The 21,488-nt window shown below is 43.5% G+C and overlaps 1 protein-coding gene across 1 annotated transcript in view; it reads left to right on the top strand.

Annotated features, from left to right (window-relative positions):
* Positions 1–18,282, top strand: part of LOC106603391 (neurite extension and migration factor) — a 36,777-nt gene extending 18,495 nt beyond the window's left edge. Inside the window, exons 2-3 of the mRNA XM_014197019.2 lie at positions 10,107–10,228; positions 11,828–18,282. Of these exons, the coding sequence (XP_014052494.2) occupies positions 10,153–10,228; positions 11,828–15,816 (4,065 nt within the window). The 5' untranslated portion in view covers positions 10,107–10,152 and the 3' untranslated portion in view covers positions 15,817–18,282. The remainder of the gene's footprint in view (positions 1–10,106; positions 10,229–11,827) is intronic.
* The last annotated feature ends 3,206 nt before the right edge of the window (positions 18,283–21,488 follow it).

Below are 21,488 nucleotides of genomic sequence, written 5' to 3'. Positions count from 1 at the left end.
ACCTAAAACCCCAAACAGCAAGCAATGCAGGTGTAGAAGCACGGTGGCTAGGAAAAACTCCCTAGAAAGGCCAAAACCTAGGAAGAAACCTAGAGAGGAACCAGGCTATGAGGGGTGGCCAGTCCTCTTCTGGCTGTGCCGGGTGGAGATTATAACAGCACATGGCCAAGATGTTCAAATGTTCATAAATGACCAGCATGGTCAAATAATAATAATCATAGTAGTTGTCGAGGGTGCAACAAGTCAGTAACACAAGAGTAAGTGTCAGTTGGCTTTTTCATAGCCGATCTTTGAGAGTATCTCTACCGCTCCTGCTGTCTCTAGAGAGTTGAAAACAGCAGGTCTGGGACAGGTAGCACGTCCGGTGAACAGGTCAGGGTTACAGCAGGTCTGGGACAGCAGGTCTGGAACAGGTAGCACGTCCGGTGAACAGGTCAGGGTTCCATAGCTGCAGGCAGAACAGTTGGAACTGGAGCAGCAGAACGGCCAGGTGAACTGGGGACTGCAAGGAGTCATCAAGCCAGGTAGTCCTGAGGCATGGTCCTAGGGCTCAGGTCCTCCGAGAGAAAGAGAGAAAGAAAGAGAGAAAGAGAGAATTAGAGAGAGCATATTTAAATTCACACAGGACACCGGAAAAGACAAGAGAAATACCCCAGATGTGACAGACTGACCCTAGCCCCCCGACACATAAACTACTGCAGCATAAATACTGGAGGCTGAGACAGGAGGGGTCAGGAGACACTGTGGCCCCATCCGATTAAACCCCCGGACAGGGCCAAACAGGTAGGATGTAACCCCACCCACTTTGCCAAAGCACAGCCCCCACACCATTGGAGGGATATCTCCAACCACCAACATACAATACCGGGACAAGGCCGAGTATAGCCCACAAAGATCTCCGCCACGGCACAACCCAAGGGGAGTGCCAACCCAGACAGGAAGACCACGTCAGTGACTCAACCCACTCAAGTGACGCACCCCTCCCAGGGACGGCATGGAAGAACACCAGTAAGCCAGTGACTCAGCCCCTGATCTGTTGTCAACCAGTTATTAAAACCAAGGGTTCACATACTTTTCCCACCCTGCACTATGAATGTTTACACGGTGTGTTCAATAAAAACATGAAAATGTATAATTGTTTGTGTGTTATTAGTTTAAGCAGACTGTGTTTGTCTATTGTTGTGACTTAGATGAAGATCAAATGTTATGACCAATTTATGCAGAAGTCCAGGTAATTCTGAAGGGTTCGCAAACTTTTTCTTGCCACTGTATTATCTGACTACTGTTCCTTAGTAATTAAGACAAATTGGAAAGGCAATGATTATCATTTTAAATGTATTTTTGTTGGGTATTGGACACTTTTATTGAGACACTTTGGAAATCAGAAGCAGATACAGGTAGGTGGATTTAACCACAGTCTCCAGTGGGGCATTGTATTTCTGACTTGAGTGTTACCACTACACCACAGCTCTGCACAGGCAATGATTATTCTGAACACTGGAAATTCTTTCTCTGTAAAATATGTATCACAATGATCTGTTGTTAGCTCTTATATTGAGAGGCTGGTGTTTCAGATTTCAGGATATGACAGCTAGAAAACAATGGTTGTGTCCAAGTGTTTCAAGTCAGCAAAATGAGGGATCAAGGGGGTCATACTAAATGGTTATAAAGTAGCTGATGTTTTGTGTTCGTAGTACTCAAGTGTATTCAGCCAGGGAAGTCTTGTTCGGCCTGTATGTGGGTGGTGCTCCCTCCTCTCCAGCTCTCTGTGGAGTTTTGTTCTATTCTGTTTTATTTTTTCTTGTGTTTATGCCTTGGTAGTGGAATCACTCGGGAAGCCTTTCATATCCCCACTCTGCGCTGCCCTGGCGGCTGTCAGTGTAATAGTATGTGAGATGGATTATGGGGTTATTTCCCTGCAGTGAAAAAACGATTGTTGCATCAGTCAGTCAGTCAGCGCCTTCCCAGACTGGCCTCTTAGTACACTGGAGTTAAGCTTTGTCAGGATGCCCTCCTGCACCAGAATTATGAATCACTTCTACCTCCCACCTACAGCTATACGTGCTATACCGTGTACAAACACACTCTCACAGACAAATGTGTAGGCCCTATATACAGGTAGTACTCTATGTGGGACTGTCAATTTGAGTCTGCGCGAGTAATCCATCCATCATGCAAAATTGATTACATGAATCAGGATATGATGCAAGAAGGAAAACCGGCAGATATGGTCATCTGTATGCTCAAAGTAATGTTCTTGGTAGGGGTAACGGTTCCGTAACCACAGACGCTTGGAGACGGGAAGCAAGTACAGGGTGCGGATTTAATAATAAATAGACATGAAACTAAACAAGAACAGCGTCTGGACAAGCGAAACAAAACAACATCAATGCAGACACGGGAATGAAACTGAGGAAGAGCCTGACGGGCCAGCCAAGGCGCGGGAGCCCGACAAGCCGGCTGAGGCATGGCGTGGGAGCCTACCAAGCCAACCGAGGCTTGTGAGCCTGAAGAGCCAGCTGAGGCATCCCTGTTTGCTTCGGCAACGGCACCTGGACCCGACGTCACCCCAAAAATTATAATAACTCCCTGATGCTTCCAATTGTGGTGTCTGCATTCTGTAAAGGTTCCGTAACCACAGAAGCTGGGACACGGGAAGCAAGTACAGGGTGTGGATTTAATAATAAATAGACATGAAACTAAACAGGAACAGCGTCTGGACAAGAGAAACAAAACAACATCAATGCAGACACGGGAATGAAACTGAGGAAGTGACAGATATAGGGGAGGCAATCAATAACGTGATGGAGTCCAGGTGAGTCCGATGAAGCGCTGGTGTGCGTAACAATGATGACAGGTGTGCGTAATGATGAGCAGCCTGGTGACCTCGAGCGCCAGAGAGGGGGAGCGGGGACAGACGTGACAGTACCCCCTTCTAGGGACGCCACCTGGCGTCCTACCTGGGCGAGCCTGACGGGCCAGCCAAGGCGCGGGAGCCCGACAAGCCGGCTGAGGCGCGGGAACCCGACGAGCCGGCTGAGGCATGGCGTGGGAGCCTACCAAGCCAACTTAGGCTTGTGAGCCTGAAGAGCCAGCTGAGGCATCCCTGGTTGCTACGGCAACGGCACCTGAACCCGACGTCACCAATAAAATTATAATAACTCCCTGATGCTTCCAATTGTGGTGTCTGCATTCTGTAAAGGTTCCGTAACCACAGAAGCTGGGACACGGGAAGCAAGTACAGGGTGTGGATTTAATAATAAATAGACATGAAACTAAACAGGAACAGCGTCTGGACAAGAGAAACAAAACAACATCAATGCAGACACGGGAATGAAACTGAGGAAGTGACAGATATAGGGGAGGCAATCAATAACGTGATGGAGTCCAGGTGAGTCCGATGAAGCGCTGGTGTGCGTAACAATGATGACAGGTGTGCGTAATGATGAGCAGCCTGGTGACCTCGAGCGCCAGAGAGGGGGAGCGGGAGCAGATGTGACAGGTAGGGGTAATACTAATAAATAACTCATAAAATTCATAAAACATAATTTCATCCTCAGTACCTCCAGTTTCAGTTCCTCCTCTAAATCACCACAGGTTTTCCACCTCTGCAACCTACCTTTTTACTCTGTATTTACTCCTTTCTTCTAAGCCGCTTGTGGCTAGTCAAAATAAAGTGCTATTATGGGTTTACGGATTAGAGCTTCTCTTATCAGGATTTATATTAGCTGCTTTGATATGAAATACAGCAGCTCCCCATTGGCCTTGATACCCCTCTTGATATGTATGGAAGGTTTGATTATTACAGGTTCTTAAAAGTCTTCACTCCTGTTTGCTGTTTACTGTAAATGTTTTTTCCCTTTATCATGAAATCTGCTGTCTATCTGAAGGGTGAAACCTTTTCTCTGTTCATTACAGAAATTAGACTAATACATCAGTAAGATACGCTAATGTTGCTATGAATTAAAACGCTAAACTAATGAAACAGCTTCTAAATTCAAGTCATGAACAACGATGGTAACAATTCATGAAAAAATAGATACGGTTACATATCTGGATATTATTTTTGGGATATATCATATCTTACCATTTTGACAATATCTCAATATTATTTTTGCGCTGGTTGGCTGTACCAACAATCCAGTATTTTTCCTTCATTGCTTATTCTCCAGATTATTTTTAAATAGGGAGCACATTTTTTCCCAGCAGTTTTATTTCTATGGCTGTGTCACGGATCCCTCTGGAACTTTCATTGCGCATACCTGGCCCCTATTCCCACTGATTGTATTTGTATATATGTGCCCTTTGGTTCCCATGGTGCTGTCGATTATTGTTACAATATCCGTTGGTGCGGTGAGTACCTGTGCTGTGTGTTTTGGCTTTCGTGCCATTGTGAATTGCGCAGGTGATTACGGGTCTCGTCCCGTGGGTTAATCATCGTGTGCATGTTATTTATTCGAGGTACTTGTTTTGGCTTTCTACTAGAGGTCGACCGATTAATCGGAATGGCCGATTAATTAGGGCCGATTTCAAGTTTTCATAACAATCGGAAATCGGTATTTTTGGACGCCGATTTGGCCGATTTTATTATTATAATTAATTTTTTTATATATAATTTTTTTTGTTGATATTTATTTAACTATGCAAGTCAGTTAAGAACACATTCTTATTTTCAATGACGGCCTAGGAACGGTGGGTTAACTGCCTTGGGGGCAGAACGACAGATTTTTACCTTGTCAGCTCGGGAATTCAATCTTGCAACCTTATGGTTAACTAGTCCAACGCTCTAACCACCTGCTTTACATTGCACTCCACGAGGAGCCTGCCTGTTACGCAAATGCAGTAAGAAGCCAAGGTAAGTTGCTAGCTAGCATTAAACTTGTCTTATAACAAACAATCAATCAATCATAATCACTAGTTAACTACACATGGTTGATGATATTACTAGTTTATCTAGCCTGTCCTGCGTTGCATATAATCGCTTAGGTACACGTTGCTCCAACCATAAACATCAATGCCTTTCTTAAAATCAATACACAAGTATATATTTTTAAACCTGCATATTTAGTTAATATTGCCTGCTAACATGAATTTATTTTAACTGGGAAAAATGTGTCACTTCTCTTGCAAACAGAGTCAGGGTATATGCAGCAGTTTGGGCCGCCTGGCTCGTTGCGAACTGTGAAGACTATTTCTTCCTAACACAAAGACAGCCGACTTCGCCAAACGGGGGATGATTTAACAAAAGCGCATTTGCGAAAAAAGCACAATCGTTGCACGACTGTACCTAACCATAAACATCAATGCCTTTCTTAAAATCAATACACAGAAGTATATATTTTTAAACCTGCATATTTAGCTAAAAGAAATCCAGGTTAGCAGGCAATATTAACCAGGTGAAATTGTGTCATTTTGCGTTCATTGCACGCAGAGTCAGGGTATATGGAACAGTTCGGGCCGCCTGGCTCGTTGCGAACTAATTTGCCAGAATTTTACGTAATTATGACATAACATTGAAGGTTGTGCAATGTAACAGGAATATTTAGACTTAGGGATGCCACCCGTTAGATAAAATACGGAACGGATCCGTATTTCACTGAAAGGAAAAACGTTTTGTTTTCGAGATGATAGTTTCCGGATTCGACCATATTAATGACCAAAGGCTCGTATTTCTGTGTGTTATTATGTTATAATTAAGTCTATGATTTAATAGAGCAGTCTGACTGAGCGATGCTAGGCACCAGCAGGCTCGTAAGCATTCATTCAAACAGCACTTTCGTGCATTTTGCCAGCAGCTCTTCGCTGTGCTTCAAGCATTGCACTGTTTATGACTTCAAGCCTATCAACTACCAAGATTAGGCTGGTGTAACCGATGTGAAATGGCTAGCTAGTTAGCGGGTGCGCACTAATAGCGTTTCAAACGTCACTCGCTCTGAGACTTGGAGTAGTTGTTCCCCTTGCTCTGCATGGGTAACGCTGCTTCGAGGGTGGCTGTTGTCGATGTGTTCCTGGTTCGAGCCCAGGTAGGAGCGAGGAGAGGGACGGAAGCTATACTGTTACACTGGCACTACTAAAGTGCCTATAAGAACATCCAATAGTCAAAGGTATATGAAATACAAATCGTATAGAGAGAAATAGTCCTATAATTCCTATAATAACTACAACCTAAAACTTCTTACCTGCGAATATTGAAGACCACCAGCTTTCATTGGAACCACCAGCTTTCATATGTTCTCATGTTCTGAGCAAGGAACTTAAACGTTAGCTTTCTTACATGGCACATATTGCACTTTTACTTTCTTCTCCAACACTTTGTTCTTCCATTATTTAAACCAAATTGAACATGTTCTAAATTGATTTTATTGATGTATTATATTAAGTTAAAATAAGTGTTCATTCAGTATTGTTTTAATTATCATTATTTCAAATAAATAAAATAAAAAATCGTCCGATTAATCGGTACTGGCTTTGTTTGGTCCTCCAATAATCGGTATCGGCGTTGAAAAATCATAATCGGTCGACCTCTACTTTCTACCCTGCGTTTTGTTACGTGTTTGTTTGGTCTTCGTCCGCGTGCCTTTACGCGGCACGCCGTAATTTGGGCTTAATAAAAATAAAAAAAACGCATTCCTGCGTCTGTCTCCCGCTCCTTCATGCCAACGTGATAGAATGATCGACCATTAAGGGAGACAGTGGGAATGGCCCGGCCGACGATGTCCGACGTCGCCGCAACAAGTCCGTCCGACGACGCCACTTCAGCAGCCACAACCGGTCCGTCCGACGCTACTGGTCTGCTGCATCGGGTCCTGATCGACCCGCACTGCGTTCCTGTGATCGTCCGCGAGGCCGGTGTCGTGTGCTGCTGGTGAGGTGCGTCAGGAAGGGGGTATTGTCACGGATCCCTCCGGAACTTTCATTATGCACACCTGTCCCCTGTTCCCACTGATTAGTACTTGTATAACTGTGCCTTTTGGTTTCCATTGGGCTGTCGATTATTGTTACAATGTCCGTTGGTTCGTGTGAGTACCTGTGCTGTGTGTTTTTGCTTTCGTGCCATTGTGGATTGTACAGATGATTACGGGTCTCATCCTGTGTGTTAATCATTGTGCGCTTGTGTTATTTATTCGAGGTACTCCTCGCTCTTTTCAACCCTGTGTGTTGTATACATGTTTGTATACATGTTTGTTTGGTCTTCGTCCCCGTGCCCTTGCACGGCACGCCGTAATTTGGGTGTAATAAAAAACCCTATTACGCATTCCTGCGCCTGTCTCCCGAATCATTCATACCGACGTGACAGACTGATCAAAACTCGTTTGCAGCAGACATATGGTGAGCAATATGTTTGAAACATCGAATCATAATAAAATCACAGTATCGAATCACAATACATACTGTAGAATCATGAGAATCGCAATACATATCGTATCGGCAACTAAGTATCGCGATAATATCGTATGGTGAGGTCCCTGGCATTTCCCAGCCCTAGTATGCATCCATTATTAGTTAGGTGCCTACAGCCCCTCACACACTTACTCTACTGTATGTGGCCTCAAGTAAATTAAACCAATAAGCAACATTTCAGATGTGTTTTTATTCCCTTGCTCAGCAGCTAAGAACACACTGTTTTTCCAAATTTTGCTCAATATGGCTTCAAACAAAGGAATGAGTGCATGCAGAGTGCAGTATGATGTAATATAGTCAAATATACAGTAACTATGCAGTGGTTGACGTAGTGCTCTGTAGGATTTTGAAAGTTGAATTATTGAAGACTTATCATTTTCTATAACATCATCATACCTCTGCAATGGTGTACTGCTATGCCCTACTACAAACCCATACTGTAGTGTTTCATTATTTTAAGTGAAACTGGTCAATCATACGTTATGTTTGCTATGCTGTAGCCCAGCACCACCATTTGGCTGATTTCTGGTTCATATAAAATTGTGATTTCAGGGTTTCTCTGGGAATTCAGTTGTTCCTCCTGAGAAGAAAGACTCAGTGTCACATATACTCCCATTTAGAGCCCTGATTGCAGCAGATGGATCAGGTGATGTGGACTGAAAGTGAATCTCCTGCATTAGCAGTGATCCCGTCTGTTTAATCACCTCAGAGCCTCTGGGCCAGTGGCCCGCACTCTGAGCAGAGAGAGAGCTCTGATAACCTGGGCCTCTTAGAAATAACATCATTTCATTTCATATGATGGGATGTGTTTTCCTTTTCTCTGCATACAAAAATGGAAAAAAATAAATTGAATGTGCCTCACAAGGGTCTGATAACCACAGATGCTACCCCATGCCAGTAATGGATTCAAGTCTGGCAGTTATACTTTCACGCATTTGTCATCTTGGGCCCGCCAGGTGTTGTTTTTAGTTGTAAAAAGATGCTGAGCATCTCCCACTGAATAATTTTTCATGTCTCTGCAAACTCTCTCCCTATACTACTATGTTTCCAATGGTCCCTCTCTATGCAGTGCTGAGATTAGACAATTCTAATGTTAAGATTTTCAAACTGCTTACCAATGACTCATACTGACTAGAGTCTTCCCAGTAAGATTAGTGCACAGTGGTAGACACAGACCCATGGCCAGGTTATCACACAGACCCATGGCCAGGTTATCACACAGACCCATGGCCAGGTTATCACACAGACCCATGGCCAGGTTATCACACAGACCCATGGCCAGGTTATCACATAGACCCATGGTCAGGTTATCACATAGACCCATGGCCAGGTTATCACATAGACCCATGGCCAGGTTATCACATAGACCCATGGTCAGGTTATCACATAGACCCATGGCCAGGTTATCACATAGACCCATGGCCAGGTTATCACACAGACCCATGGCCAGGTTATCACACAGACCCATGGTCAGGTTATCACATAGACCCATGGCCAGGTTATCACATAGACCCATGGCCAGGTTATCACACAGACCCATGGCCAGGTTATCACATAGACCCATGGCCAGGTTATCACATAGACCCATGGCCAGGTTATCACATAGACCCATGGTCAGGTTATCACACAGACCCATGGCCAGGTTATCACATAGACCCATGGCCAGGTTATCACATAGACCAGGTCAGGTTATCACATAGACCCATGGTCAGGTTATCACATAGACCCATGGCCAGGTTATCACATAGACCCATGGCCAGGTTATCACATAGACCCATGGTCAGGTTATCACATAGACCCATGGCCAGGTTATCACATAGACCCATGGCCAGGTTAAAACAGAGAGCGAACCAAGGCCAGGTTAACACAGACAGAGGCCCAGGTTAATTACACAGAGAACCAGGCCAGGTTAACAGTATCGTTCTAGCTGGCAGTGAGTCAGCACTGCGCTGGCAGAGAGTCTTGTTTCATGCGGCTCACAAACCTTTGTCGCAAATTGCCTCCAGGAGAAACAACATGGCTTAATAATGTGTTAAATTGGACATGATCGTTGGACATAGGGCTAATTTTATGCAACCTCTTATTGCTTCTTCTCCATCTCCATTAATCTGGCCATTTGTTTTTTCTCCTTGGCTGCAAGAAAGGGATAGTGGGAGGAGGACGGGGTGTTTGAGAGCGTGAACAAGAGAGTTAGAGAGCTAGGAAAATATAATATGGAAGAGAAATAAGATTTTTTGGGGGCATGATTTTATACAATTGTTACTTCTGACATTTGCTTAGAACAAATCTCATTCAGCAAGCATGTTATTGAGGAGTTTTGAGACTTGAGAAACACTTAAAGCGATCAACAAAAGGCCAGGAGGATGTGCCTGCAATTTGCATGCAGACTGAGGCTCAGGTGTTTAAAAGCCTACTAGATACAGTATAAGGCAGTCTCCTATAATGGTGCCCAAAACAATATCCCTTGGTAGCCCATAGATGGGGACATATATTTGACAGGAACAAAGAGTAGAATCTTGGGCTAAAGGTAGAAATATAGCATCCCGAATATTCCCTAGCCTCTTTTGAAGCCCCAGGAAGAGTAGCTGCTGCTCATGCAGAAAGACGAGAGTCAACAAAGATTTGCATGGCATATGATGACATAATACACCTTTTCCTTTGGTCAGCACCAGTGTTTTCATGTGTCTTGTGTTTTTCCTCTGCAGGTTGGATAGTGGTAATAATGTAAGAGACAAGAGCCACGCTAAATTGATGGATGTTTTTCAAGAACCCAACTTTGCTGTGCTGGCTTCAAACCTGGAACAGATCAACAAAGCGGATGAGAATGGTAAAGACATGTGTATGTTGCTTTGCTAGAAACACATTAGGCCTACTTGAATAAAAAACAACAACGAATGGACACACCAAGATCTAATTCTTCTCCACAGGTGTAGCTATATTGTATCATATTGTACTGTATGTTATAGCATTTTACAATGTGTTTTTATGAAGGAACAGAGGGAATGCTGCTACATTATCACGGTACATTATGTCACAATCAAGGCACGGAGTTCTTATATGGAACAAGATGCTACAGTACGCATTGTTTTCACCTCCTCCGCTATTTAGCTTGGCTGTGACCTTCACAAAGCTGAAAGGAGAGAAGCCTCAGCCTTGATATTTAGTGACCTTAACCTTTGCTACCTGTTTTAATGCTCAGAGACGGTCTAATGAATGAGTGGAATGTTTTCGTCCGTTTTTTTAATTCTGAAAGTACTTATCATCCTTTCCCACAACACTCCAATCCTTAACGACCCTGAATGTAAAAGGGTAAAGACCACTCACACAGAGGAGGGGAAAGGTTATTACTTCTGTCATTCCTTCCATTCATCCTGTAAATACATCAACATAAAGATGTTCAATCAGAGTAATAGAAAATATTATTTAAGATTGAAAAAATAGGCTAATGATTTCTATATTTCCACAAAATTTGTCCCATGATTACTTTCTATTATGGCTTTTATTCTCATTGCATTCTTATCACAAATTATAGAGCACAAGAAACACAATGATGGTGATTAATGATGAGCATTTCATTTTTCTCAAGAAAAAGCTGAATTCCCCTTTTCAGCTTGAATTAGCTCTAATATGCCTCGTCTTTGTACAAAATTATTACTTTGTGCAGCCTGTTTGAAAAAAACATGACCTGTGCATTTTACCAACTGTAAGAGAGGCTAGGAACATACACTGAGTGTACAAAACATTATGAACACCTGCTCTTTCCATGACTGACCAGATGAATCCAGGGGAAAACTCTGATCTCTTATTGATGTCACTTGTTAAATCCACTTCAATCATTGTAGATGAAGGGGAGGAGACAGGTGAAAGAAGGAGTTTTAAGGCTTGAGACAAGTGAGACATGGATTGTGTATGTGTGCCATTGAGTGTGAATGGGCAAGACAAAATATTTAAGTGCCTTTGAAAGGGGTATGGTTGTAGATGCCAGGTGTGCCGGTTTGAGTCAAGAACTGTAACACTGCTGGGTTTTTCACGCTCAACAGTTTCCTGTGTGTATCAAGAATGGTCCACCACCCGTAGGACATCCAGCCAACTTGACACAACTGTTGGAAGCATTGGAGTCAACATGGGCCAGCGACCCTGTGGAACACTTTCGACACCTTGTAGAACCCATGCCTCGATGAATTGAGGTTGTTCTGATGGCAAAAGGGGGTGCAACTCAATGTTAGGAAGGTGTTCCTAATGTTTTGTACACTGTGTACATTGAGCTGAAAAGGAAAAATAATTAAAGAAAGGAAATAGTATAGTATATTAAAATGTCATCTTATATAGGAAATACAGTATGTTAAAGTACTCTCACATTGTCCATCAGTGAGTTCACAAGGGAATTAGTTGATATCTGATACTATCTCTTTGTTCCGCTCTACAGAATCACACAACCAGGACAGTTCTTTGAAGCCAGACAGTCCCGGCACCCCTCCTAAAGCCAATCCACCAAAAGGAGGCCCTGAGAGTGAGAGGACCTCACTGAGCCCATCCTCACCTCTCAGCCCAACAGAGACCCCTGAGCCCAGCACCACTACTGCTGATGACTCCTCCACCCACACCATCTCCCTCACCTCCTCCTGCTCCACCAAGTTGGTGAGTCACTGGGCTCTTCCAGAGGACTGTAGTGACAAGGCTGCCTTCACCATGATGGAGACAGGGAGTGTCTCGGCCCTGTCTGGGGGGGACTGCCTTATGCCACAGAGCCGCACCTGCCTGGGCTGCTTCATCGAGAGCAAGGACGCTACAGAGCCTGAGCCAGGGCTGGGCCTGGGCCGGGACTACGACCCTTGTCCTGTCTCCTGTCCTGACATGGCCATGCAGTGCATGAGTTCTGGTATCCGCTACGGGGATCAGCTGCTCTCAGACCAACTCCTCAGCTACCCAGAGCACAAGGTCAGGGCGGTGGAGAAGACAGATGAGGAGAAGTCAGCGGAGGACAGTGACTTGGAGGATGCCACGTCAAAGAGTATCTACGAAGGCCTGCTCCTGGACAAGTGCAACGGTGAGGAGGCTCTGCTGGCTAACTCCAGCCAGGACTGGGGCTGCTTTGAGTCCTTTATCAGCGAGAGTAAGATCGAGCTGCTGGACCTCTGCTCTAAGAACGAGCTCTCTGTCAACCTCTTCTCAGAAGAGGACGTAGACAACTACATGTTTGATGATGAGGACTCCACCCTGGGCAGCGACGTGTGCTCGCTGAAGATACGCTACGAGTCCTTCCAGGACAACGTCCGAGAGAAGACCAACACCATTCAGGAGGAAACCCAGTTCAACTTCTTCCCGAGTGTCGTCGCCAAAAAGGAGGGAGAGGGAGCAGTGAAGAAGGAAGCTGAAGTGCCGCAGGTGAATGGAGAGAAGGTCGAAGTCTGGGTGGCTGGAGAAAAGGTTGACAAAAACAACAGCAGCAGCTCTGCTGAAGTGATGCCGAATGTCAGTCCAGAGAGCAGCTACCTGTTTGATTTCAACAACTCTACAGAGGACTCTGGAGAGTACAGCGATGACAGCTCCTGTACTGGATCCTCCCTTGACACCTGCCAGACCAAACGGAAATACTGCTTCCTCTCCAGGGAGAACTCCAGCTCTTCTAGTCAGCTGAGCTATGGGCTGAGGTCCAAGAGGAAAGTCAGATACAGCGACGACTATCTGTATGACGTGGATTCTATCGAGAGTGAGAGGAACATGGAGAAAAAAGAGAAGCAGCCGATGGGTCCAAAGAAAGAGGAGGATGACGACTGGTGTCCAAAGAAGAGGAGAAAATCCTCACGAAAAGAGCCTCCGGTGATAATCAAATACATCATCATAAACCGATTTAAAGGGGAGAAGCACATGTTAGTAAAGCTTGGAAAAATTGACACATCAGAGACAACAGTAAGCTTAAGTAAGGACTTAGTTCATAAGTACCAGAGAATGGCCCCTCTGAAAGACTACTGGCAAAAGAGGCGCCAGGAAATGCAGGAGCAGCGCAGGCTGGCTGCTGGTGATAAAAACAGATTTCCGAATGGCTGCAGGCGTTCCCTTAATTCTAGCCTGACAAAACGAAAATACAGGATTGCAAATAGAGTCCGGATTCAAAGAATTCACACTGTAGAGCTCTCGCCAAACCACGCCGATCACAAGCAAGAGGTGCGAGCAGCTGAGGATCAGGCTGCCTGTACAGATATGGCATCAATAACAACAACAACCTCCGACTGTGCTGCTAGATTAGACCAAGGAAGTGTGACAGGAAAAAGCAGATCGCTAGAGAGGGAGGGGAAAAGACTTGGAAATAAGATTTTGAAAATAAGGAAATTTAAAAGCGAGGCCAGACTGAAGTCGAAAAAAATGACAGAGGCTCAGCATGAGGATGGTAAAACTGTGGTACACCTACAAGAGGTTGGCCCACTATCCCCAAGTCAGCACCCTGACATAGTTTACTCTAAAGCAGGCAGCCCCCAGCTTTGTGATGACTCCACTGTCAGTGTCGACCCCACTGAAAAGTCTACTTTTACACCAGCCCCTTGCTCCTCTTCCAGCACAATGACCCATCCTGTAAATGTGAATAGTGGTCTACCTGTCATCCCCGGAGGCTACCTACAAACATTACTAGATGCCTCTGACTCATCCAGTAACACTGGACTGTCATATTACTCCCAGCAGCAGCAGCAGCAGAATCCCCGACAACAGTTTCCCCATGGGCTCTACCAGGAGGAGAATCCATTCACTAACCTACAGCTGGCCCAGAGCTGTGTTCTATCTCCTCCCTCAGAGTCCGAGCTCCAACAATCCCCCTCTAACTCCAATCAGATGGAGCCAAACTTCACTCACATATCATGGCAGTCTGGAGGTGAACAGCTACCATTTACATCTGACATTCCACCTGAATCTGCTGGCTTTTCCAACACCATGCCTTTGCCATTGACAAACAACTTGCCGTTGTCAGGATATAGTCAAGTCAATGTAGATGGCAACAGACTGCTGAATGATAAGGCACATTTACCTGAAGAGCCACCAGGACCAGACTCAACCCTACAGGCCAGCCGGTCAGCTGAAGAGGAGCAGGTGCAGTTCCATAGAGTCACTCTAAACACAGATAACAGCAGGCTGGCCAGCTATGACTCTATGGGTTCACTGTCTGCCTCCTCTAGCAACTACAGCACTATGAGTCACAAGTCCTGTGAGAAGGAGAGTGAAGAGGATGTGAACGAGAACTTCTTGGCCCACTGTAGTCCCAAACTGGTGATCCAGCAAAGTACTGATGAAATCACTCCCCTTAGGGAGTCCACAGACCTACTGGACATCTCCAACTTCACCCCCGATAAGTTCAGGCACTCGTCGTTGTCAGAGATGTCGCCACCCGACACACCAAATCTCTCCCCACAGGTGATGGGTCCAGAAATGAGGGAAAGCCTAGGAAAGGCCAGGGAGTTTCAAGGAGAGACAGGAGACATGACTCTCTCAACTACACCTGATGGGACTAAGTGGGACTGTAATGTCCTGCCACAACAAAATCATGATGGCAGAGCGATAAACAATCATCAGTTCCAGTTCCATACTTTCAATGACAATGATGGCACAGGGTTAGGTGATAAGATTGACGGCACGGACGTCTTTGATGAGCAGGCTGAATCTATTGGGGGCCGAACTAAAGGTCCCAAGTCAAAAAGGAAAGCAACCAGTAAACCGAAAACCAAGACTCCAAGGGCCCCCAAGACAGAGAAGAACAAAGCCCCTAGACAGAATTCTCGTTCATCCAAAAAGCTAAAAGCCCTGCTTGATGCAAAGGCAAAGGCGAAAGGTGAAGAAAGTGAAGGTCTTGCTGGACTGTCAGAAGACTGGCCTTTACTGGTGGAGCACGGTGGGGGCTGGGCAGACGGCGGCAACAACAACAGTGCTGTGGATGACGACCAGCGAGAGTTTGAGGAACCCTCCAACATCCTGTCCAACATAGTCTCTGGGATGGCAGAGGTCGAGAGGTTTATGAAGGTGTCCATCGAGCCACTGTGGGACCCCATGTCTGGACTCTGTCAGCCTCCAGAGGCCAACAGCCTTAAAACTAAGACACTCAAAATCCTGGCGGGAACAACAGCTGACATCAGGAAAAAGGGTGGTTATGCCACCTCCCCTGGGGCAGGAAGGGGCAGGAAGGCAACTGGCAGGGGAGCCAAAAACCAATCCAAGTTCATTCCTTCAAACCCCTTCTTCCCCCCTCTCACTCTAGACTGCAACATGTTCAACAAGTCCAGCCTCGGTATACCTGGCATCTGTGGGCCCGCACACAAAAAAATGTACCGTCACAAAACCAGTGCAAAATTTGCTGGAGACGAAAACAATACAGGGAAGCGGGACTCGAGCAAGAACGTAGCTCTGATGGCCTCTTATGAGAAACTGAGGTAATATTTTGTAACAGTGGCTGCAAAATACGTCCCCCTCACTCTATTTCCTCCCGCCTCTTGCTCAGTTCCCTGGGTTCCCTTACTGCTCTCACTTTTTGACTTAAATCCAAGTGTTGCATGGCAAAGACATTAACCCTGACTACCCCACCTCCTTCTTTTACCCTGAAACAACTTGCATGTGAGCTTTTATTTGTTCCGGCGAAACTACCTATTGTGTGATTGATTGTCTCTAGCTTGACTGTGATTTCGAACTACCGTGGCTGCTTTTTGTTTCTGACACTGCTGCTTGATTCACATTTCTTGGTCTTTAGTTTGTTTTGTTTTTTGTTACTTTAGGTTTGACTTTTGTATAATAAGAAAAATTGCCTTGGAACTGTTTTGAAAATCATTTTTGTGATACTTAATGGTTTGCTTTGTTTTTTCAATTCTCCATTTCAGCGGAACAGCTTGCCCCTCCTTAACAATGTCAAAATTCAGTTTGTGGCTCTCCACAAATGTTTAAAATAACAGTTCAAAAGTTGTCCGTCCTTACATTTAGTCAATGGTTGCCTTCAGTGTACAAAGCGAGAGTGGAGTAGAGTTAGTCATGAGGGAACAATAGAAGTGTCCTATCATTACTGATACCACCCAGCCATTCCATTTGTGGATGTTTTACTGGTGTAGGAGAACTGTATCGCTGTTCTGCCGGGAACCAGACTTTTCAGAATAAAAAAGGGACATTTTTGTATTAACGATAAGACGACTTTCTCATACTGTCCTAATTTTCTTAATATCTGGAAATGGCATTATTTGTCATTGGCTTTTTGCCATGGTTTGGGGAGAGGAGGTGGGAGGGTAAGTGGAGTAAGTACCCAGAATTGCAATTTGTTAATGCTATTGTACAGAGACATATGCACTATTTGCAGAATATGACGATAATTATAATTGTTGAAAATGGAATTATGTGCCAAACGTTGAACAAGTATCTGTATAAACATTTTCTATCTATATGTATATTTGCTGTTTCATGTTCTTTTTGTTAGGGTTGGGGGGTGGGGTTTCTGGACTTCGGTGGCCGGTCGACATTCTAGAGAACTTACACTTCATTCCGTTTGCCAAGCACCTGCAGCTGACAGTGATACACCTTTTACCAAAATGCAAATGACTGTCTTTTCATTCATACATTCCTTTGAAATGATTGCCATCTGAACTCAAAATCAACAGCCAGCATGGCGATACAGAGAAGGGGATTAAATAGGTCCTGTGGAAAGCTGCCATAAGCTGTTTCAGCAACTAAAAAGTAGCACTGTGTTAATAAGAAATCTTTATGCTCTAACAGGTTAGTTCAATCTTGAGGTTTGAATTTGTACTATACTCAAGGTTAGTATACTGCTTCATGTAATCTCATGCAATCTCATGGATTCACCTACCACTGCACAAACATGGAGCTCTGTATTAGATTTCTACAATTTATTTCAATTTACATGAATTGATACTATCCATCAGAGATCGAATATTTATTGTGAAGACCTTTGTCTCTCGAAACACCCCTTCCCCTCCATCTTCTCCAAGTTGCCAGGCTAGCCATTGAGACTGGGGATCAGGACAGGTGTCACCACCAGGTGGTGTGGAGTAGACTGCCTTATATCATCCCTGCCCATTGTTAATTGAATGTATTTGACTTCCTCTCCAACACGAGTTTTATATGATGTACCACTGTTGAGCTGCCTGTGAAAGGTGCTTGAAAGCAAATGAACTTACAGGTAACTGAAAAAAGGAGGAAGAAATCCTCTGTGCCCTATTTATGAATGTATAAGATACTGTTATGTTTGATGTAATTCTGCCATGATTTTGACATTAATTAGATTTGTGTTTTGCCATTTTTGTTGAAAATAATATTGAGCTTTATAAATATTGTCAGAGTTGTTGCCAGAGGGATTCCAAAATAACTCTTGACATCCTCCATGAATCTTGTATATTTTTCAGTGTGCCAATTTGTAAAATATTTTCTAAGTGTATATTTTTCTTAGAAAGTGCTGTGAAGTATTTGTAAATGTGGATACCCTTTTTTCGCCTTTATAGGCAGTGAAAGGGATGTATAATGACATGCCTTTGGTTTTAAAAACCAAAATAACAAACATGACAAAAAAAAATATAAAAGGAGAGAGGGAAAACACTGGGAAAAAAGCTGTAACATTTTGTCGGAAGTTTTGTAATCAGACCAATCTTGTTGTGGGAGTGTAGTGCTATAGTGTAAAAAGTATGATAAAAGAAAAAGAAAAACTGAAATAAAGACATATTTGTGATTTTATTGCTGTTTTATAAATCAATCTAGTATCATTTTGTTTTGTTGTAACTGTTGCAAAGGTTTAAATATTTGTGAACAAGCCTGTATGGTGACAATGTAATATTGGTAACTTGCTGAGTTTTGTAATAATGTTTATGGAATAAATATAAAATAAAAATGAGGTTTTGATTCCTGCTTTCAGATGAGGTCTCCATTTTCTTCTCTCCAGGGACTGTATTGACATCTTTCTGAAAATGTATACAGTCCTTATGTTGCATGGATCTTAAAGACTTCAAAAAGTGTTGACATTACATTTTACTTGTAGTTTGTCTGCAAATAGATTGACTCCACAAAATGCTAAACATGTTACTTCATATACAGTAACAGTCAGAGGTTTGGACACAGCTACTCATTCAAGGATTTTTCTTTATTTTTACTATTTTCTACATTGTAGAATAATAGTGAAGACATCAAAACTATGAAATAACAGATATGAAATAATGTAGTAACCCAAAATGTGTTAAGCAAATCCAAATCGATTTAAGATTTTTGATTATTCAAAGTAGCCACCCTTTGCCTTGATGACAGCTTTGCACACTCATTCTCTCAACCAGCTTCACCTGGAATGCTTTTCCAACAGTCTTGAAGGAGTTCCCACATATGCTGAGCACTTTTTAACTGTTTTTCCTTCACTCTGCGGTCCAACTCATCCCAAACCATCTCAATTGGGTTGAGGTCGGGTGATTGTGGAGACCAGGTCATCTGATGCAGCACTCCATCACTCTCCTTCTTGGTCAAATAGCCCTTACACAGCCTGGAGGCGTCCAGTTAAAAAACAAATGATAGTCTCACTAAGCGCAACCAGATGGGATGGTGTATCGTTGCAGAATGCTGTGGTAGCTATGCTGGTTAAGTGTGCCTTGAATTCTAAATAAATCACAGACAGTGTCACCAGCAAAGCACCCCCACACCGTTACACCTTCTCCATGCTTCACGGTGGGAACCACACATGCAGAGATCATCCGTTCACCTACTCTGCGTCTCACAAAGACACGGCAGTTGGCACCAAAAATCTCAAATTTGGACTCATCAGACCAAAGGACAGATTTCCACCGGTCTAATGTCCATTGTTTGTGTTTCTTGTCCCAAGCAAGTCTCTTCTTCTTATTAGTGTCCTTTAGTAATGGTTTCTTTGCAGCAATTTGACCATGAAGGCCTGATTCACGCAGTCTCCTTTGAATAGTTGATGTTGAGATGTGTCTGTTACTTGAACTCTGTGAAGCATTTATTTGGGCTGCAAGTTCTGAGGCTGGTAAGTTTAATGAACTTATCCTCTGCAGCAGAGGTAACTCTGGGTCTTCCTTTCCTGTGGCGGTCTTCATGAGAGCCAATTTCATCATAGCGCTTGATGGTTTTTACGACTGCACTTGAAGAAACTTTCAAAGTGCTTGAAATTTTCCGGATTGACTGACCTTCATGTCTTAAAGTAATGATGGACTGTCATTTCTCTTTGCTTATTTGAGCTGTTCTTGCCATAATATGAACATGGTCTTTTACCAAATAGGGCTATCTTCTGTATACCAACCCTACCTTGTCACAACACAACTGCTTGGCTCAAACGCATTAAGAAGGAAAGAAATTCCACAAAAAAACAAGGCACACCTAAACTTAATTAAAATGCATTCAAGGTGACTACCTCATGAAGCTGGTTGAGAGAATGCCAAGAGTGTGAAAAGCTGTCATCAAGGTAAAGGGTGGCTACTTTGAAGAATCTCAAATATAAAATACATTTTGATTTGTTTAACACTTTTTTGCTTACTACATGATTCCATATGTGTTATTTCATAGTTTTGACGTCTTCACTATTATTCTACATTGTAGAAATGTTTTAAAAAATAAAGAAAAACCCTTTAATGAGTAGGTGTGTCCAAACTTTTGACTGATACAGTATATATATACTTTCAGACATTGCTTTGATGAATAGGCACTTGTTTAGAGAGACTACAATACATTTACTCTAGATTATAGAAGCCTTGGATAAACCGGTCGAACTTGTTGCCTAGTTATCATGAAGTTTTAGTGAAAATTGTTTAGTTTTAAATAGCTGTGTAAATAAGTAGGCCAGACAATTGTTTCTATATTTTTTGGCATAAGCTATGCCTGTGTTAGTAGTCAGGCACCTCAGCAGATGGCAGCATTCAATCCTTTTTTCTTCATGAGGAATAGTTCAGACTATCCTGGTGCATTGCTAGGCCTTGTAACATATGGTTAGCATGGATTATACATTGCACAATAGCTATGTTCATATATACTTCATCCACTGCTGCATACATTTGAACTGAATAACAGCTAAATAGGAAGGTGTGTGAATGTTGACTGCAACAACCAAAAAATCTAACCAAATGTCAAATATTCTGTTGTTTATCTATTGTTTATGGTAACAGGCAAACCCAAGGTCAGAATGCTCAGTAATCGAGTGAGAGGAGTAAGAACGTCTAGTTGTCTACCACTGAAAGGAACACAACAGAATGTTTATTAATGTAACTTGTAGGGGCGGGGGGGCAAATCACAGCTATGGAAATCCACAGGGTGCATTGTACAACTAGTTGTTGTCTCCCATTTTCCTCAAGGTAAGGAGGGGTGGAAAAATCACAAGGGAAAAAAACAGACTTTCACATAGGAGTTTCCACTAGGATGCATGGATGAAGGATATATGTGCAAACCAATGACTGTATATATGAAGGTGCAAAGCCGTTTTTTTTTCTTGCCAATATAGTTATTAGACAGCTTCTGACAAATGTTTGGCCTATGCAGATCAATGCACTACTAGGCCAAGGGCTTCACATTGAGAGGGGTTGTCTATCTCCTTGTCTTCATCAACACTGATCTGGACAGGTGAAACAAATGCTGGGCCTCCAATACAATGCTTCTATCTATATTTCTTCCTGCAATGTACTACCATAGACAGTAGCCTACACTGTACTGTCCATCCCCGCCCACCACTGAACCAGAGCGGAGAACGAGCCCCTAACATTCCTATCCAGTCAGATTGTATGCTCATGTGTTTTGCCAAGAAATTTGACACACAAGTGAGTGACAGACCTGGTAGAGAGCATGGTGAAACAGAGACGACACTGTCTGTCCTGCTGAGTTTTGATGCAGTCTTAACCCGACAAAGTCAAAGTAGGATGTGTCAGTTATCCTGTGAGAGATTTTGTTTCAAACCCATTATAGTGTTTTAGGTGCCAAGCTTATGGTCATGTTGCAGCAGTGTGTAGGAGGGAGATTCCTAGATGTGGTAAGTGTGCAGGTGGGCATGAGTCAAAGGAATGTGTAGTATTGGTGCAAAACATTGTGTGTGTTAACTGTAGGGGTACCCATGGTGCTGGAGATCAGAAGTGTCCATT

The sequence above is a fragment of the Salmo salar genome, chromosome ssa04 (genome assembly GCF_905237065.1).
Source record: "Salmo salar chromosome ssa04, Ssal_v3.1, whole genome shotgun sequence".
In the NCBI taxonomy this organism is placed as follows: Eukaryota; Metazoa; Chordata; class Actinopteri; order Salmoniformes; family Salmonidae; genus Salmo; species Salmo salar.
The sequence above is the reverse complement of the archived record's forward strand: the minus strand, read 5'-3'. Positions and strand labels throughout refer to the sequence as shown.